Source organism: Mesoplodon mirus (assembly GCF_964341445.2).
Source record: "Mesoplodon mirus genome assembly, chromosome: 2".
Classification (NCBI taxonomy): Eukaryota; Metazoa; Chordata; class Mammalia; order Artiodactyla; family Ziphiidae; genus Mesoplodon; species Mesoplodon mirus.
Window position 1 is genome coordinate 26,261,470 of NC_138977.1, and position 25,319 is coordinate 26,286,788.

Sequence of the window (25,319 nt, forward strand, 5' to 3'; positions counted from 1 at the left end):
GGCCCGCGTACCGCAAAAAACAGAAACAAAAACAAAACCAAATGATAAGCTGTGGGAAAAAATGTTACTGGGGTGTGTTTTCATTTTTCGTACAGATAATTTTCTGTATTTTTGTTTGTCTTTTAATATTGATTCTCTTTAAGAATTTATTCCTTTTGGTGATGATAGGTGCTAGTCACTCCTCACTGCGTCATACCTAGAAGATAGTTTATTTATATAACCTCTTGTGATCCCAGCATCAACTCCAATGAGGTACAGATAGGATAATCTTCACTTTGAAGAAAGAAATTACAGCATATGGCTTAGAGCCTAGGCTCTGGGTCCATTCTGACTAGTTACAAATCTGTTTGCCCACTGCCCGCTGCATTGGTATGCACAGGCTACTTAACTTTTCTGTGCCTTAGTATATTAGGTATCTATTGTTACATAACAATTTTCTTAAAACTACTCTAAACATGTGTTTTCTGTCATAGTTTCTGTGGGCTAGGAATTCAGGTGTGGTTTCGTTAGACAGCACTGGTTCAGAGTCTGTCAGGGAGTTGCTTTCAAGAGTTGTCAAAGGGCTGCAATTATCTGAAGGCTTGACTGGGGCTGGGAGATCTGCTTCTAGGGTGGTTCATTCACATGGCTGGCAATTTAGAGCTGGCTCTTGGTGAGAAGCCTCAGTTCCTTTCTCTGTGGGCCTCTCCTGATGGCTGCTTGAGTGTTCTCATGACATGTCGCTGGCTTCCCCCAGAGTGAGCACATCAAGAGAGATGGAGGCTATCTTTTCAATGACCTAGCCCCAGAAGTCAAATAGCATCATTTGTCCCACATTCTATTCATTAGGAGCAAGTCCTTAATCTGGCCCACATTCAAGAGGAGAGGAATTAGGCACCATCTTTGGAAGGATGAAGTGTCAGACTTTGTGGACATTGTGAAACCACCACACTTAGTTTCCCTAACTGTTGTAGTAGTTTGTTCATAGTAGTGTTTACTTCCTGAGTTTGTTGTGGATACTGAGTTTATCCATTAAAGCACTTAAAACAGTGTCAGTCATATATGTTTAATAAATGTTAAGTTAGTGCTTCTCAACTGTGGAAGCCCAGAAGAATTATCTGGGAAGCTTTGAAAAGTCCCAGAGATCATTACATGCTATGCCAATTAAATCATCATCTCGGGATTCCCTGGTGGCGCAGTGGTTGAGAGTCCGCCTGCCGATGCAGGGGACACGGGTTCGTGCCCCAGTCTGGGAGGATCCTGCATGCCGCGGAGCGGCTGGGCCCGTGAGCCATGGCCGCTGAGCCTGTGCGTCCGGAGCCTGTGCTCCACAACGGGAGAGGCCACAGCAGTGAGAGGCCCGTGTACCGCAAAAAAAAAAAAAAAAAAAAAAAAAAAAAAAAAAAAAAATCATCATCTCTAGAGATGAGACACAGGCATCCATAGTTCTAATGTAGTCTTCCTTCCCTGTGCTTATGTCCCAATTTATCCTCAACCCTTGCTTCCACCCCTTGGTTTCTTAGTTATATGAAGACAAACCATTTAGTGTGATTTCCCTCAAGTTTTCCACTTTTAACCTTAAAATTGATTTCTTTATCCTTTCTGTATCCTAACTTCCCTGTCTCTTAAAAAAAAATTACAGAAGAATAAGTGCACCTACCTGCCTAATGATTAAGGAGGAGGAAGTAAAGGGACAAAATGAGTTCCAGTTTGGAGTGAAATGAAGATTTCAAAATTCTTGCCCAAGTTAATTGAAACTACTTGAACTTTTGATTGTTGGTTGAGCTGGTAAATCACACAATATGGACCATATCTTCCAGAAATTCATTTGGGAATGTTTTTGGAATGGCTACCAGTTATCAATTTTTATTTTAAACAATATTTTATATAATTTTAATGAAAGCATAAGCCTGCAAATATGGCCTGTTATATATAGTACAGGACTTTTTTTTTTTTTTTTTTCTTTTGCAGTATGCGGGCCTCTCACTGTTGTGGCCTCTCCCATTGCGGAGCACAGGCTCCGGACGTGCAGGCTCAGTGGCCATGGCTCACGAGCCCAGCCGCTCCGTGGCATGTGGGATCTTCCCGGACCGGGGCACGAACCCGTGTCCCCTGCATCGGCAGACGGACTCTCAACCACTGCGCCACCAGGGAAGTCCCAGGACTTTTTTTATATTAAATCAGTGATTGGAAATTTTTCAATTATTAAATTGAGGTGAAGGTACTGTTTGGTATTTTATTGATCACATAGAAAAGTAGGATACTGTCCTGCCAACAGTGAGCTTACAGTTTTAGGAGGGAACTAGAACATGTACACAGAGAGCCAGGATACACAGAATAAAGTGGGGTTGACAGCGAGGAATCATTTCTAAGTCAGATGATAAGGAGGGTTTATGGAAGAAGGAATTAGTACTTGAACTGGGCTTCGGAGGGCTGGTAGAATTACCCCAGATGGTGTTCGTTTTAGGAAGAAAGGATTACAGGAGCAAAGGTGTTTGGAAAACAGAGGTACGTGATTTTAGCAGTGAGCATAGAGTGTGTGTTCAGGAAGGTGGGGGGAATGGGTGGTTAATATAATACAATTGGGTTTGGTGGTTTGTCAGTAACATTATTAATCAAATACTGAAGTGGCACATTGTTAAGTGGTTTTATTACTCTCAATAAAATTCATCATCATTGCTTTTGACATATTTTCCTTTATTTAAAGAAATATTTTTGTCAAACTAATACACGCATACGGTTTTATTAAAAAATCAAATAAAATTGAAAGATTTTTATAGAAAACCCCTACACACCCTTTGGCAGCCCTTAATTTTCTTCCCCAGAGCAAATCAGTTTTCACTTACCTAGCTGTTCTTTTGGTATTTGCTTCCATTTGATAATATAATGTTTTATCTTGATCTCTCACTTTCAGACATTATCTCATTGCCTCCACTTACGAAATATGCGGAATTAGCTATTACATTGTTACTTACTCCAGTATCGTTCTATCATAATTTTAGCTGAATTCATAATTGATTTTTACCTTGTTAAGACTATGTGAGGGTGTGTGCCTGTGTGAAGTGCATTGCCTGATGTTAATATTTGTCTTAGGTTTATAGAAAATTATGTGAATGAAAATCTGCAATTTTTTTCAAATTGCTCCAACAAATCCACTATTACCTATTTTTTTCAACACATCAAATAATTTATCAATTCTTTATTTCTGGGGCGATTCCTCTTTGGCCCTTTTGCTTCTTCTCCACCAGTAGTAGGTGTCACCCTGAGCCTCCCACACCAGTCTTCCTGGACCTGCTGTTCCCTGCAGTCCCTTCTCGTCTATTGTGTTGGACACTCAGCAGATCCCTTCAACCTGGAAAATACTGTCTTTTGGCCTTGGAAATGTACCTGTCTTATCTTTTATTGTGCCTTTAGAGGTTTGATAATTTTCTTTTAATTCTGTTCTCTGTGAAATTTAGTCAACTTTATTTTCCAACCTTGTTTGTTTAAATTTTAGCTTTTCGATTTTAATAGCCAACATATTTATGCTCTGTTTCAAAGTACTGTGTTTTATAGCATTCTATTCTTATTCTTTCTGAGATACAAATAAGGCTTTTGGTGGTATGTGCTTGTTTGTTTTGGGTTTGGTTTTCTCCCCCTTATATTTCTTTTTGTATCTCTTTACTCAAACGTATGAGGATCTTTGGCTGCTGTGATTTAGGAATAACATTTTGTATGTGGGCCGGTGGGCTTGTCTACTGGTATACCTCACTTCAGGAAGATTAGATGGTGGGGATATAGAGAAATCTAGCTGTTTCATTGGGGACCCACAGATGTCAATGTGTGGACATATTTTTCTCTTCACCCATTGAGTTCCTCTAGAGCAGGAGTGGGAGGGAGGCGGGAAGTAAGCTAATGGACCCCTTAGCTCTTAGCACATTTTCACTAATCTTTACATTTTCAACTGTGTTCCTTGCTCCAGCCCTTAGCTATCTCAGATGTCCAAGAATACACTGACATTATGGAGAGCCTAAACTTCAGCACTCCTGCCTGCCGGCACGCTTGCCTGGGTGCTCGGGGTGGCGGAAGCTCCCTGGAGCCTGACGGGCTTTCAAACAGCCTGTCTGTTTTCAGTCACTTGCATTCACTTCCGAATGGCTTTGAAATCTCATCCCCTTCTGTCTTCTCTGCTGTACTTTTTTGGCTTGTGGGTGCTTATTCTTTTTAAACATCATTTTACTGTCATTTTAGTGGGGTCTTGGGAAGAATATGTGATCAGTTCGTCTCTGTAAATGGACATTCTCCTTTGCCTCCCCCCAGCATCCTTGATTTTAAATGGGATAGAATTTTACAATAGCAGCTGTTCAAAAATATGTGAGAGTTAAGTACCTGTGAATTTTAGCTTATGAGCATTTGATAATTTAGACAGCATCTGTTTTTCTTAAGAAAACCACCCTAGTAATGCCATTTTAATCAGTACAGTGCCTAATTGTAAAGAACTCTAATTTCATACACTGACTAGCACTTGGGCCTTGTGCTGGTTTTGTTCATTACATGAGGTATTCACCAGATAAGTTTGAGTTAAGGCTGTCTTTTATCTATTCTATTGATATATATCATAATGTCACTTGTACTGTTTGACGTTAGCTGAGTGGTTTTGCCTTGCAAATTTTAAAGTACTATGCAGATGTTGGCTAGTTATAATACTAGTTCTTAAGTCATTACTCCTTGGGTAGTGTGAGCTCCAGAGGAAGCGTATGAAATATCTCCTTCCCTAGGTTCATTCCTTCTTACTGAGTTCCTTTTCTTTCAAAATTATTCAACCATCACAAATTTGTTTCTATGAAAAAGAGAATCATTATATTAAACTCCAAGTTTAAGCCCTTTCCATTTTCAGTATATGCCTTTTACGTTTTCTATAAGCAAAGTCAAATATATAAATTATGCATTTTTTCTGGGTCAAGACCTAAACTCAGAGCAGAAAGCATTGCCATTTGCATATCTGTCCCAGCTGCCAGTCAGTCAGATGTGTGAACCCTCCACTGGAATAAATGAGAAATGTGGTGCCAGGAAACCCAGGTTTCCACACATGAGTTCATACATTTTGATGATATTCCAGTTTGGTTCTGCTTCCATCCAGATCCATGTGACAGGAAAAGCCTCATTCTTGTTTATAATCCCCTATAATCTCTAAGAGTATAGATCCTGATAACTAGATGATCGTTTGTTTGCTGAGTACACATATAAGTATTTTCCTCTTAATGACCTTTGACACTGTGGTGAAATGGTATTAGGTAGTGAGTGGGATTATGCAAATTTGGGAAGAGAGGTCATGACTGAGCAAAGTTATTCTGCATTAGGACAACTGGTCTTGAGGTACCTGTGTGAATATGTGTGTATGTAAACTTACTGAAATCTTCTATCTACCTTGTCTTTTCAACTGTGTTCTCTTTATCCTTGATTGTTGGCTTATACCTTAAATTCTTGTCATTTTAGTGAGTTATTAAGAGGAAAAGTAGATAAACTCATTTTTTTTGGTACATGGTAAATGACTGATATGTATTATTATTGAGGTGATTGTTTAAAAATATTATATGTGGATGGGTACATGTTTCTGGAAGTACATTTCACTTTTTACTATATATACTTTTTTTTTAAAAAACACATGAAAATCTATTCAACATCATTAGTCATTAGGGAAGTACAAGTTAAAACCACCATGCGCTACCACTTACACATTATCAGAATGACTAAAATTAAGACTGACCATACAAGTGTTGGTGATGATATAAAGGAATTAGAGCTCTCACACACTGCTAGTATGAATGTAAAAATGGTACAGCACTTTGGAAAACAGTTTGACCGTTTCGTTCCTTTTTTAAAAATGTATCTACTTTTTAAAATTGAGGTACCTTTGATTCACAAAATTATATTTCATGTGTACCACATAGTGATTCCAAATTTTTATAGATTATACTCCAAGTTATTATAAAATATTGGCTATATTCCCTGTGCTGTGCAATATATCCTTGTAGCTTTTTTATTTTATTTTATTTTTATTGGAGTATAGCTGCTTTACACTGCTGTGTCGCTTTCTGCTGTACAGCGAAATGACTCATACATATACATATGTCCCTTCTTTTTGGGATTTCCTTCCCATTTAGTAGATAAACTCATCTTTAACTGAAAGTTCTCATCTAACTTTTTCCTACACTGGATTTTAGAGCCAACAGAATTTCCTTATTTATTGAGATACAATTTACACACCATAAGGTTGACCCTTTTAAAGTGTACAATTCAGTGGTTTTTGTGTATTCATAGAGGGCAGTCATCACTACTGTCTGGTTTTAGAACAGTCTTATCGCTCTGAAAAGAAACTCCAAGGCCATTAGTAGGCACTCCCCATTCCTTCCCCACTTCCCCCCTCCACTGCTACCAGCCCTAGAGAAACACTAATCTACTTTCCACCTATATAGATTTCCTATCATGGCCATTTCTTATCAATAGAATCACACAATATGTGGTCTTTTGTGACTGTCTGCTTTCACTTAGCATAAATTTCAAGGTTCATCCATGCTGGAACATACATCAGTATTCACTCCTTTTATGGCTGGGTAATAGTCTACTGTATGACTATACTACATCGTATTTATCCACTCATCCATTGATGGACATTTGGGTTGTTTTCACCTGTTGGCTAATAGGAATAATGCTGCTATGAACATTGATGTACAAGCTCTTGTGTGGACATATGTATTAATCTCTCTTGGGTATCTACTTAGGAGTGGAATTGCTGAGTCAAATGGTGACTTTAACATTTTAAGGAACAGTTTTCCAAAGTAGTTGTACTATTTTATGTTTTCATCAACAATGAATGGAAGTTTTAATTTCTCTACATTGTTGATAGTACCTGTTAATGTCTGTGGTTTTTTTTATTTTCATTATCCTCATAGTACAGACAGTAAAGTTTTGTAATAGCATGAAGATTATGGGCTTGAAGAGGAAAAAGAGAGACCCAGCAGCTCCAAGTCCAAGAAGATAATGTCTGTTGGGGACTTTTGGAGCAAATTATTGCAAACTGAGTGAAATCCTCAGTAAATTCTGCATTTTTCATCAATGCTTTTGTGAGGAGGTCTTGTTTAGATTGAGCTGGAAGAGGGAAAGAGAGAACAGCCAACAAATGAGTTATTTAAAAAAAAAGTAAAACAACTTGTATCAGTAGAATCAACTCACATAAAATATTGACAATTTGTGTAAAGAATATCAGTTTGAAGGGATGCCAAGTGATGAGCTTGCTAGACACCTGCATCTCTACCTGAACTGAGTTAAGCTATGTCCTGAACCCCTGCTTTGCTGAGACCATGGACATAGTCACGTTTTACACTGAGTCCGTAAACAATTTGAAGACTTAAGGGGAAGGAGAAGACATCCAGAACAGTCTTAAATAACTCTGGGCTTGATGCTTTGGTGTCCTGTGACTTAAACCAATCCAGTCCACTTACAGCTGAGCACAAGCGTCAGCTGGATCAGTAGTGGAGGGTGGATAGAATAGTAGTGGTATCATTTGCACTGAAACTACGTATTTACTGTACTTTGCTCACTTAATATAGCATTAGATTTATGGAGAAAGCCAAGTTTTATTGGCTGGGATATTGCCAATACTGTTGAAGATTAGCATCATTGTGGGAGGCTCCCCCTCCTATATGCTATGAAGGTTTTTCCCATGCTCCTGTGTACAGACATTCCCACATTATAAACAGGTTCTTCAGCTGTTACATGCTTGTGTCTAACATTTAGCCTAGATGTGAGCTCTTAGTTTTGATATTTAGATAGACTATTTTACATGCTTGTTATATACATATATATATATATATATATTTTTTTTTTTTTTTTTTTTTTTTTTTTTTGCGGTACGCGAGCCTCTCACTGCTGCGGCCTCTCCCGTTGCAGAGCACAGGCTCCGGACGCGCAGGCCCAGCGGACATGGCTCACGGGCCCAGCCGCTCTGCGGCATGTGGGATCTTCCCGGACTGGGGCACGAACCCGTGTCCCCTGCATCGGCAGGCAGACTCTCAACCACTGCACCACCAGGGAAGCCCACTTGTTATATTTTTAATCCATGTCTTCGTCCCCACTGACAGGCATTCAGCCCTCAGTGGATGCCCACAGAAAAGATATGCTGATCTACTACTTAGGACTCATGGAGAGTTAGTTTTTGGCTATAGGACTGAAATGTGAAGTATCACCTAACTCTTTGTTCTGCGCCCTTTGCCTTTGCTTTAACATGTGGGTTCCTTCTGGGAGTGGGAGTGTCAGTGTAGATACCAGCTAATTTGGCAATAAACACACCTCTGCATCTAGCAGAAGCTAATCAGAATGATAAGATTTGTAGTTTCCTTAATAGCATCTAAGAATAGGCTGTAATTTATTAATTTTTATTAGTCACTTTATCATCCTGCCCTTTGAGAAATTTGCGTGAGGCTTCTGAGAACGTTGTCACGGGCAAGGGTTGCAAGAGAGCTGTAAAAATATAACCTCTCCTTTTATGTGGAAAAATACCAATTCCATTAATCATAAGATATCATTATGTATATAAACTTCTCGTCACTCTAAAGAAGCGATTCCACCCCTGAGGAATGAAATGCGGGGGTAAGATTCAGGCTAATCCAGGGTAGCTGGCGTTTTATGATTATTTTTCCCATTCTTCTGTGAATGCGTATTTAGAAAGAAATATAGTTCGTGTTTCATTTATTCTTACATGTTGTATGAAACATTTTGTGACCTGACACTCTTGTAGGCTTTTATTAATATGCTGTTCCCCACATACTCCCCAGGACCTAAGAAGCTATAATTGATTGTAAATGAATGAAGATTCTGACCCCCGACTACTCACCAATTTTGCTTGTTTATTTGTTGACTCAAGAAACATTTCTTAAATATTTACACGTCTGAGACAGTGTACTAGGGGCTGTGTAATAACGATGCTAGTAACGGCAAGCTTTGTTGGAGTGCACCGATCAGGTCATGTGCTCTTGAGGTCAGACTGCCGGGATCTGAGTTGCAGCTCGGTTACGTGGTAGCTGTGTGAACATGGAAGAGTTAATTAATCTCTCCCTTTCAGTCTAGTCGTCTCTAGCTGGGGGTGCCTAAGATTCCTATTGCTGCTGTGACAGATTACCAGAAATGTAGTGGCTTAGAACATCACACGTTTACCGTCTCCTTGTTCTGTGGGCAGTGTGTGAGCTCAGCTGGTTTCTCTCCCCAGGTCTCACAAGGTCAAAACCGACGTGTCAGTCAGCCTGAGTTCTTGCTGCTTCCAGGCTCATTCGGGTTTGGGGGAGTTTTCAGTTCCGCGTGGTTGTGAGGCCGCGGCCCCTGTTTCCCTGCTGGCTTCTCCGCTTTTTGAGGCTGTCCATATTCTCAGGCTTGTGACCTTCCTCCGTCTTCAGGGTCAGCAGCAGCTCACTATTCTCTCTGATAGATTAGCAAGTTTTCAGAAATCCTTGTGTGAGACTTAACGAGGAAATAAAAAGCTACTTCAGTGAATCTGGCGCCATGAAGCTAAATATTTTGGTTCTTTTAATGGCTGACCTTCTCACGGCCCTGAGATATATCGTAGTAGAGATTAGCATTTTGCCATTTGTTGTTTTTTTTTCTCCTTGAGGCTAAGATTGTATGTACAGTATACAGTATAACTTCGTGGCCACTGAAAAGTCAAAGCACATGACAAGCACTGGGATAAATGTCCAGATTAGAGTTAGGTGCCATCCCGTGATGTAGGTCCAGCATTGTTGATTAGGATCCTAATCTCTTTTTAATGAGAGCAAATACTTGTCACATGGTTCAGCGTTTGCTACCTAATCTGGAGCAAAAGTTCTTACGGTACAATCTTCTTCAACTGCTGAGTAGTTTACCTGTATACCACACGTACTGTGTGCTAGTTTTTTGTTTGCGGTTTAGCTTAAAAAATGGGTCAGATTCAGCCAACAATGAAAATCTTTTAAGAAACATGAATAATTTGAAGTGGCACTTTTCACTAATGGAAAAAGTTAGTTCTTGTCCTAGGAAAAGATTGATGTTAAAGAAAATGGTGACTGTTTCAATTATTAACCATTATTCCATCTGCAAAGTTCTCTTAAGCCTTTTGGATTAATAAATTATACACATCCTAATTTTTATTCCAATTTAATTCTAGAAGTAACCTCAAGTTTAAAACAGTTAAAATATTCTAATACATCCACAGAGGCGCACTTCACTCCTTCTGAGGCCTTTCTGTGGAATTTTATTGCTGAGTATCCTTCCTCTCTGACCACCAAAGGATTTCTTATCATTTAAATACTCCCTGTAGTATAATTCCTATGTAACACCCTGACCCAGCTAGTTCTGTAAATGGACTAAATTAGTCCACATTTCTTTTAGATATATTTGATATATAGATGTCTCTTTATTCCTATAGTATTAGGTCTTACTGGGTGTCTTAAAATTGTGCCTTAAATGTGTATCGATCTATTAAAACTACTTCTTGATCACTTTTTATATGCCAGGCATTGAGGGGCTTTAAACGATGTTTAAAACTCCATCTCCAACTCTGAAAGAGCTTACATTTGCCAGTTTGTGGATTTTTTTTTTTTTTTTTACTTTAACTTCCTCCAAACATCAAATGCATTGTCAACTAGGCCTTCCTGACAATCTTATTTATAACTACAGTCACCACGCCTCACCCTGGCCAGTACTCCCAGTTTCTTCTAGCCCTATTACTATATTTATTTTTTAATATCTCATCCACGAGAATGTAAGTTCCATCAAGGCAGGGATTTCTGTTTTGTTTACTGATGTATCCCAAATGCTTAGAATTGTGCCTGACATAGAGTAGTTACTCAATAGCTACTTGTTGAATGATTGAATAAGTATTCCATACACATATTTTTCATGTGTAAAACAAACAGGACACATTGAAACTCTATCCAGAATCTGCCCACGTCTCACCATCTTACCACTGGCAACCTGGTCCAGGCCAACTGGCCTTTCTCCTCTGGGAGTGTCACAGTGGTCCTCTAACCAGAGTCTCCCAGCGTTCAGCTATGTCTCCCACAGTTGGGATTCAGTACAGCAGCCAGAGTGGTCCTTTCAAGTCTCCCCACAGCTCAAAACCCTGACATACGGGGAGAAAAAAACCCCATGACTTATAAGACTGTAATGATCTGCCCTGTCCACCCACTGCCCTCGCTGTCCCCTGATTTCATGTCCTGCCACTCTCCCACCTTCCACCCCTTGGCCCCAGCCCCAGGACCCACTTAGGGCCCTAACACTTGTGTGTCCACTGCTTAGAATGCACTTTGGTCTTTCCTTCAGCTCTGCTCGGTTGTCACCACAGCTGAGAGGCCTTCTCGACTTTGATAAGGTAAACACAATCACTACCTCCTTAAGAGGCCTTCCCTGCCATCCCTCACTCCTGCATCGCTCTGCTTTAGTCCCCCCGACACTGCTTTATGTTTCTTCATAGCACTTCATAGCATAAATCAAAAAAATTTATTTGATTTTTGTCTGTCTCCCCCCAAGTAGAATATGCTTCATAAAAGCATGATGTTTCTTTTGTTCAGTGCTATATTCCTGGTGTTAGAGACAGTCAGACACGCAGACAGCATGTGATCAACATCACACACAGTGTGCCATAAGTATACGTTAGGAATCAATGTACCCAAGATAGAAGCATGGCTAACGCTTGTTTATGATGTGAGACGTTGAGGGAGACGTTGTCATAACCAATATAAATGCAAGAACATGAATGAATAGGGCACTTCTTATTATATTTAGGTACCAGCGAATCAGAAAGTAATGCAAGCAATAATAATTATTATGAATTGTGCTTCTGGAAAACATCAGAAGGCATCTCCTTAGGCACATTCACACCCACACTCCCCCACTGAGTGCTACGCTGGGCATTCTTCCACAGTCCCCCTCTAAACGTGTGGAGCAGTTATTAATCTTACGTATAGGAAATCTCGTCTGTGGGGTTGCTGTAGTCAGACAGTAATGGTGATATTTACCCCATATTTCTGGAAACGCAGTGCACATGGCAGATTCTCAGTATTACGGTAGCACGTAATTAATCAGTATGGAAAGAGCCGAGTAGAAGTGTCACGCTAATAAAGTAAGGTCTTGACAGCACTGTCGATGTATTTGAATAAATTCAGGAGGTAAATTATGAATATTTAAGGTCCAAACGTGATGTGCTGCTGTCAGAGCCGCCCAAGTAGAAGACACACGTGTCCTCACCCAGCGAGTGAACCAGTGAATCTGTCTTCCGTCAGAGGCAATAGAAATGCTCTTGGGTAGAAGGAGATAGATAGATATTTTCCCTCATATTTATTTTTGCTTTTGGAAAACATATTTAGTGATTCTTTCATTCATGCCGTAAAGGATTTCATGGTATTTTGTTAAGTTGGAGATTCTCTGAATAGATGTCTCCCTTCCCATTTTTTGTCAGTTTTATTTCCTGGGAAATTATTCATTGTATTTCAGAATATTAGAAGTATGATCAAAGTACTGCTTCTTTTTCAAAGATGTCATAAATTCCTAACTATGTTGAATATATTTTTTTCATCTGGTGTCTTCACACATTGCCTGCCGTAGGATCTGAGGTTTCATTTCAGAGCCAGAAAGAAGGGCAGGGGTGCATTGTCAAGGCTGTTGGAAAGCTGTTGCTCGTACCCTGAAATGCTGGGAATTAATCCACAATTTTAGAATGAGAGCACACACCCTTGAAAACATCCAGACTCACTTTGGATGAGTCACCATAAAAAAAATAGGAGTACATTTTCTCTTAGTTCATATTTATGTGATATAAAGGCATGAGAAATGGGTAGTCTTCAATTCATTTTTAATCATTCCAAACTTAATTATTTCCATTTCTTATGTATTCCTGGTAGGCAAGATCATAGTCCAGTGGAAAATAATGCCATCATATGCAACATACCACATGGTTTTATGGATTATCAAAGTATTTGGATATGATATCTTTTTTAAATGTAACAAGTTAATATGAAAAACTTCTAGAATCAAGAAATCTCCTTTGCCCTAAACATTATAGTTTATTGAATCACATTGTTTGTGATCAGCAAGAAATAATTATCCTAATCATAAATAGAATGTTCTCCAGTATGATTCCACCAAAGATTGAAATCTACACGTTTTTGGCATTGCTATTTTTGACAGCATCACTTATTCTAATATTCATAAAGGTTAGGTTTGGATTAGGGTTCATATTAAAAGACATTTCACTAAAACCTCAGTGTGCTCATAAAACCAAATTAATGAAGGTAAAGCAAAAAGTGATTTTGTTTATGTAACAAATACTTAACATAGCACTTAGTATGTGTCAACCACTCTGTTTTAAGTACTCTACAACTGTCAACTCATTTAATCCTCATCACAACCCTACTGGATAGTTACTATTACCACTTACAAATAAGGAAACAGTTTAGTGAAGAGTCTGAGGTCACACAGGTAGTAGGTGGCTAAAGCAGGATCCTAACCCAGAAAGTGGCTCCCAAGCCTGCATTCTTATCCTGTGCCCTACAGACACTCAGTAGCAGTCTGTGACTTTCTGTGTGTTTTCTGTGTTTTCATTTCCTGTGATGGCACATTACCTATGTATCTTGTAATGCTGACTAATCAGTGTTAACAATCAGTCCTCTTCCTTTGCATCTTATTTGCCTCACTTTTCTGTTTCTTATACTCTTGACTGGCCTATCTAAATTAAAGCTATCTAAATTAAATCTAAATTAAAGCAGCTGGCCTATCTAAATTAAAGAATCCATTGTGTGTTAAATATAACTGGATTAAATTTTTATTCTCTTACACATCCGTCTAAAGAATGGATTATCATTATTCCCCTTAAGTATTCGCTGTAAAAGATTTGTATTTTCCTCTGATAGAAAGTAGTATACAAAATTACATAAGGTAGCAACTTCACTGTATTTAAATATTGACAAAACAAACAAATCTTTGAGAACTGAGGAGAACTTTTCACATGTCTGCCTGTGAATTTTGGCACATCGTTGGATATTTTTGGCTTTATACAAGGTTATTAGGCTTTTGTATGAGGCACGTATCAAATTCTAAACTGTATGATGTGGGCGATTAAAAAGCTGTGTAAAAATTAAAAGTTTCCTTCAGTTTTCTCTGTGCACAGATTCCTGATTACTAAGTTTGGTGTCACTCATGGTAATCCTGGAAGGTCTCTTGTATCAAATTTTATTCAACCAGGAGATTCTTGTTTTTAACAGACTTGAAGACAGAAGTCAAATGGAAGATTCCACTATGAATAAAAACCCAACCATTATCTTTATATGTGTCATGAAAACACAAAATTGAAATAGTAACCTATTTTATGCACTGAATAAAAAGCTTGTGGTTTTAAGGTTGTCTTGAATAAGTTAGTTATTCTTTAACGTCAAATGCTTGAGGATCAAAGAAAAGGCAAAAATGCCTCTTTATAATGCTGTATCTCAGTCCCTGGGAATGATTTTCTGAATTAAGTGTTATAATGTATTGTACCTGTGTATCTTTGTTATTGTTACTGTAAAATATGCCTGAGAACATTTTTTGTTCTTTTTTCTTTCCAGATGACAGAAATGATGCTCAGGAGAGTAGCTTAAGAGCCTTAATAAAAGAGCTGCCAGACACCCACTACTGCCTCCTCAAGTACCTTTGCCAATTCTTGACAAAAGTAGCCAAGCACCATGTGAAGAACCGCATGAATGTTCACAATCTCGCCACTGTATTTGGGCCAAATTGCTTTCAGTAAGTTATTGAAGTTTTGCTGTTAATATCATCACATATCGCCTTTTCCTTTAAAAGTGCCTGAAATCGCTGCAATGTAGAAACATACTTCAGACTAAAAAGTCAACCAATTTATGTTGGAGAAGTTCCGTTTTTGGTATTGGGCATTTTAGCCTTTTTTTCATCCCAATTTTGAAGAAGGAAGCTATGCCTTTTTATGAAACTGTAATTTGTAATGTTTCAAACCTTATTTAAAATTCTGGAAATGAGTTTTACTTTCATTAAAGTGGACATTTAAAAAAATCTAATCTTAAACATTGATTAGAAAAAAGGGAAGGAGTTTGATATAGTAATTTTCTTAATAGTGATAAAGTTCAAATCATTGCTAATAGATGGAAAATAACAAGAAGAATATGTCAGTGAGAGAAAAATGTAACCTCAGCTACATTTATTTATTTTCTAGGAATAGACCAGAAATAAACTAGTCTCCTTGGTAGGTGCTATATTTCTAGCCACAGAACTTTGGTAAAACTTTATATTTTCCCTGTTATTCCTTAAAGCTCCTTAATCATTGATGCATGAACTATGATCTTGTAAACCAGAGACTTTGCTTTTAACTCCCCTATTAATACCTCTGATATCAGACATGTTCCTTCTACTTATGAGAGAGAAAGAAAGACCACTCACACTTTAAAGCTCTCAGAAGTTCTCAGCAAGTTTTCTTTGTGTTTTTTTTAAAATAGTATATCTGCTTATCCACTCCATTTATCTACAGACTCATTCAGCTGCCCGGAACTAGTAATATTACAGTTGTCAGAATGACTCTAAATATAAACTCTGGCTTAGATCATAGTGGCTGTGGAGAGAAATTCTACCTTCAATAACTAATCCCCCTTGTAACCTTAGAGATGTACATTTTAAATAATGGCATAAGATATGTTAGGGTCTTGTGAGTAGCTATCTCAGACATGGGTTCCACTAACATCTTATTCAGGAGCCCTGTGATAGTAAAAAGACTGTATTTGTTCTTTTTACACTTATCTGCAGAGTAAACCTTGGGTGACCTACGTGTAAGAAATAAAGGTAAGTAGAAAACTGTTCAGTAATTTTGAAACCCTAGATTCTAGAAGAGGTGAAAATGAATTTGTAAATAGAATGCTTATCTAATGAGATACGGATCATACTTCATTGCTGACTTGTTGGATTGGGCTTGATCTGGAATTTCTGGTAACCTGCTTCAATTAGTCAGTCATAATATCCAGTGAGAAATGAGTTATATGGTCTTTTAATCAGTATAGCTTTTCAGATTTTTTATTGTGGTAAAATAAACATAATATAAAGTTTACCATTTTTACCATTTTGAGTATGCAGTTCAATGGCATTAAGTACATTCACATTGGTGTGATCTACTAATTGATGTGTATTCCTAAACTTTTGGATTTTGAAGTCACTATTAGGTACTTTTCTCACTGAAATAGAGTATAATAGTTATGGCAGGTAGTGTTTATTAAGAACTTACTAAGTACTGTACTCATTTATCTGATTGAGTCCAAAGAGGGAGAGATGGTTTATTTTGAACTTGAAGTTCGCCGATTTAGGACAAGAAAATAGTTACTTCAGTTCCTGTGATCACAGTTAGGTCAGTGACCACAGTTAGTCCATAACTGTTATAAAAATCATCAGTAGAAAGCCTGCCATTTAAGGACAGGTCTCTCACCATGAACCACTGCAAGACAGATGAAATACTTTTCAATAACTTAGGTGAATACAATGTATACATTATATGGTCAGTAGAGGGGGATTTTTTTCTGAAAAGGGGAAATCCTCACGAAATGTTATTTTTTTAAAGGCTATAAATTTTAGATACAGAATGATAGTGTTATGAAATATACAATAATAAAACTGGAAGGAATATACCAATAATATATGATTGGTATTCTGGATGCTGGGCTTCTTGGTGACTCTTAATTACCAGGTTTTCAACATGTACTTCCAGTTATGGGTTATTAAACTTAGATGATTGGGTAATATTATCACTGTAAAATATTCAAACAATGTAGAAGTATATAGAATAAAAATGTCATCCATTAGTTCCTCCCATTCCAACCTCTTCTCTTTAGAGGTAAAATCAGTAAAATACATACCGGTAGATACGTATCCTTCTTTTTTGGGGGGTGGGCACGCGGTGCAGCATGCGGGATCTTAGTTCCCCCATGAGGGATGGAACCCGTGCCTCCTGCAGTAGAAGCACCTAGTCCTAACCACTGCACCACCAGGGAAGTGTCCCCTGCTTCTTCTTTTTGAACATAGCCATAAATCTTTTTTTTTTTGGCCATGCTGCGTGGCATGCGGGATCTTAGTTCCCTAACCAGGGTTTGAACCTGCCCTCTGCAGTGGAAGGGCGGAGTCCTAACCACTGGACTGAGGGAGAAGTCCCATAAATCTATTTTTAAATATAAATGGGATTAAGATGCATATATTGTGAAGCTTGATTGTTTTTATGGTAACACTAGAACTTTTAATGACAGAATATTTATATACCTTGTAGAAGTTCTTTAGGTCTCTTGTCCATTATAAAGATTACAAACATTTTCTCCCATTCTGTTGTTTGCCTTTTAGCTTTATTTATGGTGCTTTATAAATTGTTTTGATTTTAATTTACTTAATGTGTCAACTCTTCCTCTTTTTATCAGAATTTAGGTCTTAATATTTCTAAATAATATTAATAATGTCTTGCTTAATACTAATAATATCATAAAGGTATTACAAAACATTTTTCTTTTGTCATATTTATAGGCTTTTATGATTAGGTTTTTACTTTATCTAGAATTTATTTTTTAATTAACTAGTTTATTTATCTATTTTTGGCTGCGTTGGGTCTTTGTTGCTGCGTGCGGGCTTTCTCTAGTTGCAGCGAGCGGGGGCTACTCTTCCTTGTGGTGCGCGGGCTTCTCACTGCTGTGCCTTCTCTTGTTGCAGAGCATGGGCTCTAGGCACATGAGCTTCAGTACTTGTGGCATGTGGGCTCAGTAGTTGTGGCTCGCGGGCTCTAGAGCACAGGCTCAGTAGTTGTGGTGCACCGGCGTAGTTGCTCCGCGGCATGTGGGATCTTCCCGGACCAGGGCTCAGACCCGTGTCCCCTGCATTGGCAGGCGGATTCTCAACCACTGCACTACCAGGGAGGTCCTAGCATTTATTTTTGTATCTATCACATATGGATCCAGTTTGATTTTTCTTCAAGTAGATAGCTAATTGTTACCAAATCATTCATTGAGCAGTACATCTCTGCTAATTTACAATGCCAACTCAGTCACATATTAACTTCCTATACATACATGAGTTTGTTTCTGGTGTTTTGTATGGCTTCTTCCTGTTTTCCATATTTCTATTACATTTACCCTTTCAGAGGAATTTTAGAGTCTCCATGGTAAGTGGTATCTCATTGTGGTTTTGATTTGCATCTCCCTGATAACTAATGACATTGAATATCTTTTCATGTGCTTATTGGCCATTTGTGTATCTTTGGGAAAATGTCCATTCAGATCATCTGCCCATTTTTAGTTGGATTTTTTGTCTTTATTATTGAATTGTAAGAGTCTTTTCTATATTTTGGATATAAGTCCCTTATCAGATGCAGGATTTGCATATATTTTCTCCTATGAGTTGCCTTTTCATTTTCTTTATTGTGTCCTTTCAAACACAAAATTTTTAATTTTAATAAAGTCCAATATATCTAGTTTTTCTTTTGTCACTTATGCTTTTGGTGTTGTATCTAAGACGATTTTGCCTAACCCATGAAGACTTTTTTAAGAGCTTTATTGTTTTAACTCTTACACTTAAGTCTATGGAGTTAATTTGAAATTAATTTTTGTGTGATGTAAGGAAGGAGTGCAGCTCCATTCCTTTGGGTGCAGTTGTCCTATTGCCATTTGTTGAAAAGACTGTTTTTCTCCATTGAATTGTCTTGGCACTCTTGTCAGAAATTGGTTAACCATATGGTTAGCGTTTATTTATGGACTTTCAGTTTTATTCCATTGATCTATTATATATCTATCCTTGTGCGGTTACCACACTGTATTGATTCCTATGGCTTCTTAGTAAGTTTTGAAATCAGGAAATGTCCATCTTCCAACTTTGTTCTTCTTTTTCAAGATTGCCTCTTGCATTTCCATATAAATCTTTGGATCATATTGTAAATTTCTGCAAAAAAAAAAGCCAGCTGGTATTTTGATAGGAATTCTCTTGAATATGTAGGTCAATTTTGGGAGTATTGCCAGCTTAACAATATTGACTCTTCTAATCTATGAACATGGGATGTCTTTCTACGTACTTATGTCTTCTTTAATTTCTTTTGACAATGTTTTATTGTTTCCTGAGCACAAATTTCATACTCTTTTGTCAAATCTATTCTTAAATGTGTATTCTTTTAGATGCTATTCTAAATATGTTTTCTTAATTTTATTTTCAGATTGTTCATGGCTAGTGCTAACATAGTTTTAATTTGCATTTATTTTATTATAACTGAAATGGAACATCTTATATTTAAGGGCTATTTGTGTATCTTTCTCTCGATGTGTTCGTGTTTTTGCCCATTTTCCTATTAGGTCCTCAGGGGTTTTTTTTGTTTTTTGTTTTTTCCCTCTTGTTGGATATTTATTTATTTTGCTCTCTTTTTTCCCCTAGTAAACACATTTAAAACTCTGATTTTCTCTCAGTCTCATTTTGTCAAATCACATTCAATATTATTGTATCTCTTCTTGTCATAGTTTGGATTGTCCAAGTTCTAAGCCCTGAGACTGAGGTTTCAAGCAGGAGTTTTATTGGGTAGTGCTCTTTGTAACCATACCTGTAAGGAATAGAGGGAAGAAGGATTAGGCAGAAGTTGAACTGCTATACAGTGGTAACAAAGGCCTCACTCAGTCCCAGCATTACTTAGAAGCTGGGATGGCTTTTCAGAGATACCCTAAATTGAGTCAAGGAAGTTGGCCCATTTACCCCATCTCCATCAGTCACTGGAAGTAAGCTGTGCCCAGGGAGGTGGTGTAATCTTAGGGGAGGGACTTGGCTATGAGCCATAAGTAGGCGACACTCTCGGCACCTGGGGTAATGAATATTTCTGGTGTGAAGGGGCATGTGAGGCCCACAAAGTCCACTATATTTGTATAATAATGTTATAATAATGTTTTTATAATATACTATGGTACAGTAATACATATTTTTCTATGAAAAATTCAGCAAACTTTGGACTGTAAGTTGTATATGGTTTTTCTAGGGAGATCCCTAATATTCTAGTTTCTAAGACAAGTACAAGTCCTCCTAAAGAATGTTATTCTTAGAGATTAGAAGCAATTGCTTTCCTAAGTTTTGATAATTATTAAAATGGGTACTGGATTTTCAGTGGTTTGGATAGCATGACATAATAAAAGAATGTTATTCTAGTCCTTGTTCTCTCATTTGATAGGTGCAACCTTCTGTGTTATTTATTTTTCTGTTAAGTTTTCTGTAAAATGGGACCTATAGAGTTTGCTTTGAAGCTTAAGTGAGACTATAAGAGAAAGCCCTGGTGCATAGTAGACAGTTGGTAAAGTGGTGTTGAAATGTGTGTATATTTAACTGAACACATTTACAATTGCATTAAGGGAAAGATCAGGTTTTATACATTTTGCCCATCATACCGCTTAATGAAGTGAGCTCCTTAGAAATGTGAGATGAGAGACATGACTTTTTTTTTTTACCTCAGTTGTCTTAGTTTTCACTTTCTTCTTACATATATTATGATCATACAGTATTGAGTATGCCTTTTAATATTTAAAGAAGATATTTTTTCTTGTCCAGTAAAACTTCTAAATACAAACCAACTTCTTCAAATTATCAGACACACATCTTGTGACCTCCCCATATTGTCTTGGCACTGTCCACCTCCCAGATGAATCTGCCACCAGGGATTGACTGTTCAGCTGCCTTGGGAATGCTGGATCCTTCTCCTTGGCTGCTGCCTTGCAGCTGGGCCAACCAGCCGCCTGCCCAGAGCTTCTCCCATCACTTTTGGACTCTGGACTAGGATCTGAATTCCTGATGGGCTGCCAGAGGGGCTGGATAAGGTAGCCTGAAAGTCTAGAACAGTTAAGTCCTTCTGAGTGAACCGTAGCAATGCAGAACAGGAGTTGGGAGGAAACCAGCTAGATCCCTTCTTTCACCCTCCCATGGAATACTGCATGCCATGGCTTCTCTCTCCTTGCAGCCCACCTGCTGAATTCCAAGCCATCAAACAGAAAAAGCATCTTTCAAACAAACTATTGTGTGTCTTGGTGTTCTTTGCAAAATAGCTATGCACACTATTCATTGTTTCACATCCCCACTTGCCTCTTTTCCTCACCCATGTTGACCTGTCCCCTCCTTCCAGAGTTATGCACCAACATCCCCATCCTTGCCACAGTCTTGGGTTTTTGTGTTTGTTTTTTGAGAATCTTCTCTAAGGCACTGTGCACCTAAGGACTCAGCAGGCTGCTCCAATACAGGAAGAAATCTATTTTCTTAAGTTATGGTGAGAGTGTTGTACTTTAGAATTTTAAAGAATAATGTTGGCTATGCATGATTTCCTTTTTTACATGCTGACTTTGGAACCTAATTTCCTCATAAACAGCAACTTCACTGTAAGCATTTTACCTCCCCGGCATTATTATAGGAGTCCTTTGAGTTTGAAGTTTCCTTTGAGAAAAAGTATTCAAAGGTGAGAATGATGTTAGAAAAAGCTAAATATTTGTATTTACTCTTACTTATTATTAATTTCAAAATCTATTTGTTAAATAGACATCGATGAAGAGACCAACGACCCCCTAATGATGCTTTAGCTGAGGTTTTTTTTTTTTTTTGGTTGTTTAATATTCTTGACACTCTGTATTAAACTCATTGTGTAGACTCAGTTTCCATCATTTAATAATATCAATAACATCAAAATTTAATATCCAGTAATTAAAACAAATCTGCTGGGCCTCCCTGGTGGCGCAGTGGTTGAGAGTCCGCCTGCCGATGCAGGGGATACGGGTTCGTGCCCCGGTCTGGGAGGATCCCATATGCCGCGGAGCGGCTGGGCCCGTGAGCCATGGCCGCTGAGCCTGCGCATCCGGAGCCTGTGCTCCGCAACGGGAGAGGCCACAACAGTGAGAGGCCCGCGTACCGCAAAAAAAAAAAAAAAAACAAATCTGCTAATTGCTACCGATAAGTAAGCCATTTTGATCAAACTCTGCTTCATCCCTTTGCTTCCTTTGCCTTTTGTCTATAGATCAGGAAGTTAATCCTATCCCTTAAAACAAATGTTTCAGTGTTAATAAGGTAATCAGTAATAGAGGTATTTCTGAAGCTTAAAGAGATAAATCAATTTTAAATTTTGAATGATAAGGCCTTCCACATGTGCTTCTATCCGAAATATTACATTTTTGCTTAGAGACAGCATAAAAATGGTTTTAAAGCTGCTATTGGCCTCTTTCAAATGTTGAAAAAAATAACACAGTAAGTTAATGGTACCAAGTCACTAACTGATAACCTGTGGTTATGTGATTGTGTGTGTGTGTGCGTGTGTGTGTGTGTGTATAATTAGGTATTTGGACATCAGTTAATATTAGATGAGATCAGCTAAATTTGTAACAAAAACAGGATGTGTAACCAGATAAGCCTACAATGTTGCTGTCATCTTATCTGCTAACTGCTACTAAGAAGCTTTGTTTGGTTTGTAGCCCAAATGTTACTTTTGGGAAATTGGTCATTTGGATTGAAAAATGTAGATAGTTGATCTTTTAAAAAAATTAAGCCCAAGCCCTAGTCTCACATATTTATATATATATAACCTGTTGACATATCTACTTATGAACTGCAAGTTGTTCATGTAATTTTTAGCACAATTGTATATATTATCATCATCCTCCATAAACATGTTTTTGGCAATTAAAGAATGGGTGAGTGGAAAGTTTGGTCTTTCTCTGCTGAAACCCGGACCAGCCCTTTCCCATGGTTACTTCGTTGCCTGTACTTCTGTGTTATCGATCACCCATCACTTCTAATTGTGTTAATTGACTTTCCAGTTGCCTTTTTTCAAAATGGGTATAAGTTTATTTTTTATTATAAAAGTAACATTAATTTAAGAAGAAAAGGTTTTTTTGTACCAAAAAAACACAAGTATAAGGGTGAAAATGAAAATCATCCATAATTCTACACCCACATTCAGTCATTGTTTGTACTTCAGCTTATGTGCTTCCGTATCTTTTCTCTGAATGCTCACATATATATTTATATTTGTTTGATTAAAGACGAAGTAGTAAAATATTCCTGCTTTGTAACCCTTATTTAAAAACTTAATGTCATCTACTGTGGCATTTTTCCATGCTTATAATTTTGCCTCATCATTTCTAATGACCTTGGAGTGTTCTGATCTTTTGATCAATATCCTTTACTTAAGCCATCCCTATAAATGGCATTTCACAATTTTTTTCTCAGCAATGATAATAGGTAACGTTTATTGAGTGCTTACTAAGTTCCTTGCAATGTTCTGGGTGCTTTTCATTTATTTGCCAATTTTATCCTTAAAACCCTATGAGGCAAATACTATTATTGTCTGTACTTTACTCATGAAGAAACTGAAGCACAGAAAGTTAAACTTGCTGCAGGTCACATGGGTAGGAAGAGGTTAGCGTCAGGAATCTGAATCTAGACAGACTAGTTCTTCACCTCCAAGCTCTTAATCACCACTCAGTAACTGTTTCCCCTATAAATAGCATTGCAGAGACTATTATTGAACATACATTTTTCACACGTCACTGATTATTTTCTTTGGATGTACTTTTAGAAGTAGACTTGACTAGTCAAAGGATATTTGTATCATCAAATTTTTTCTTCATCGAGAGGTTGTACCAGTTCATGCTGGAGCGTCCACCTCTGAATGTCTCCCCTTTCCCACACCTTCTCCAATACTGATGTTATTATTTTTCATATTTGCCAATATAATTGAATATTATTTCTTGTTAAAAAAGAATATTTGCTTATTTGATTATTGTGAGGTTCAAAATATTTAAAAACCTCTTTTCCCATATAGTTTTTCTTTTGTAAATTGCCTTTTTACTTTTTTCAGGCTTTCTAAGCTGGTGGGTTTTGTTTTTGTTTTTGTTTTTTTTGGTAATCAATTTGTAAGAGTTCCTTTTGTAGTACAATTATTAATCTACTGTTATATACTAGAAATACTCATGGCTTATAATTCACATTTAAACCTCATAATTCTTTTTGCCATAAAGAAGTTTAAAATTTTTATTAATCCTGTGTATCAATTTGTGTTGTTTGGGTTTGATGTTATCCATAAAAGACCTTCTGTCTCAAGATTGTAAGAATATTTACTTATATTGTCTCAATATTTTTTCAGTTTCATATTTTCATAATTAAATCTTGAGTATATGTGAATATTAGAAAAGGTATGATATGGGAATCTAAAAGTTATTAAATATCCTCCTATATTTTATCATAGCATATTCATAATTTTTAAAATATTTAGTTACTGAATTCTAGTGAAATTTACTTTGTAATAAGGTATGCTTTAAGAATGTAATTTAAAAAAATGTAATTTTTCACTGAAATAATTAGCCTGCTAATCAAACACCTAGAGAGTAATTCATACTCTGCCAAGTGATTCAAAAAGTCACTTTTGTCATTACTATATCAAATTTTTAGATATATTTTGGCCTTATCTGGGCTCTCTTCCCCTACATGAATGTATCTGCCTCTCTGGTGCTAGTATCATACCCTTTCTATTTTAATGTCATGAGTGGTATTCTTCCACTTAATTCTTCTTTTTCAGGATTTTCCTGGATAATTATGTGCATATATTCTCCCAGAACATCAGAATATTTTTCTAGATTGAAAAATTCCCATTGAGTTTTAGTTTTAATCAGGTATAGTTTGAAATATTTAATATTGAGTCATTCATTTAGTAAAATGACATATCTCCCCATTTAGTCCAATTTTTATTTACAGATTTTTTCCCTAAAATTGTAGACATTTGAAAAAAAATTTGTAAAGTTGTCAAGTATACAGTGAAAAATCATCCAGTAATCCTAGGTAATACCAGAAATACTAACTTAAAATGTTTTGTCTGTTCCTTTCAGCTTTCTTTTTATGTATATGTTCTTTTGTAAATTTTATGTTTTACATTTTATATACCTTTTTAATCCTTTTTTTTTTTTTACAAAACATTAAATTATAATGTTTCCCATGTCATTTAAATCCTTTAGTTTTACATCTTTTTTGTTTGCTCATAGCCAAGATTTTTTTGTATAGAAGATGACAGATTTGTATATTAAATTCTGTGTGTATACAAAAAGTATATTCCTCAATTATTTATTTCTCAGGGTGAATCCATAAGCATAGTTGGTACTCTCATACTTTTATGGATAAAAAGCTGAAGTGTACAAAGTATCGATCTTTAGGATTACAGAAGCTAAAATAGAACTGAAATTTATTCTGGTTTTTTCCATTTGAGACTCTGAACTAGGCAAGAAAATAATCAATTGCTTTTCAGAGAGAAAAAAACCATATTG

At 37.1% G+C, this 25,319-nt stretch overlaps 1 protein-coding gene across 2 annotated transcripts in view; it reads left to right on the plus strand.

Annotated features, from left to right (window-relative positions):
- Positions 1-25,319, plus strand: part of FAM13A (family with sequence similarity 13 member A) — a 329,977-nt gene that overhangs the window by 44,081 nt on the left and 260,577 nt on the right. For both annotated transcript variants that reach the window (XM_082611404.1, XM_082611405.1), the window contains one exon: positions 14,586-14,763. In XM_082611404.1, the coding sequence (XP_082467530.1) occupies positions 14,586-14,763 (178 nt within the window). The remainder of the gene's footprint in view (positions 1-14,585; positions 14,764-25,319) is intronic.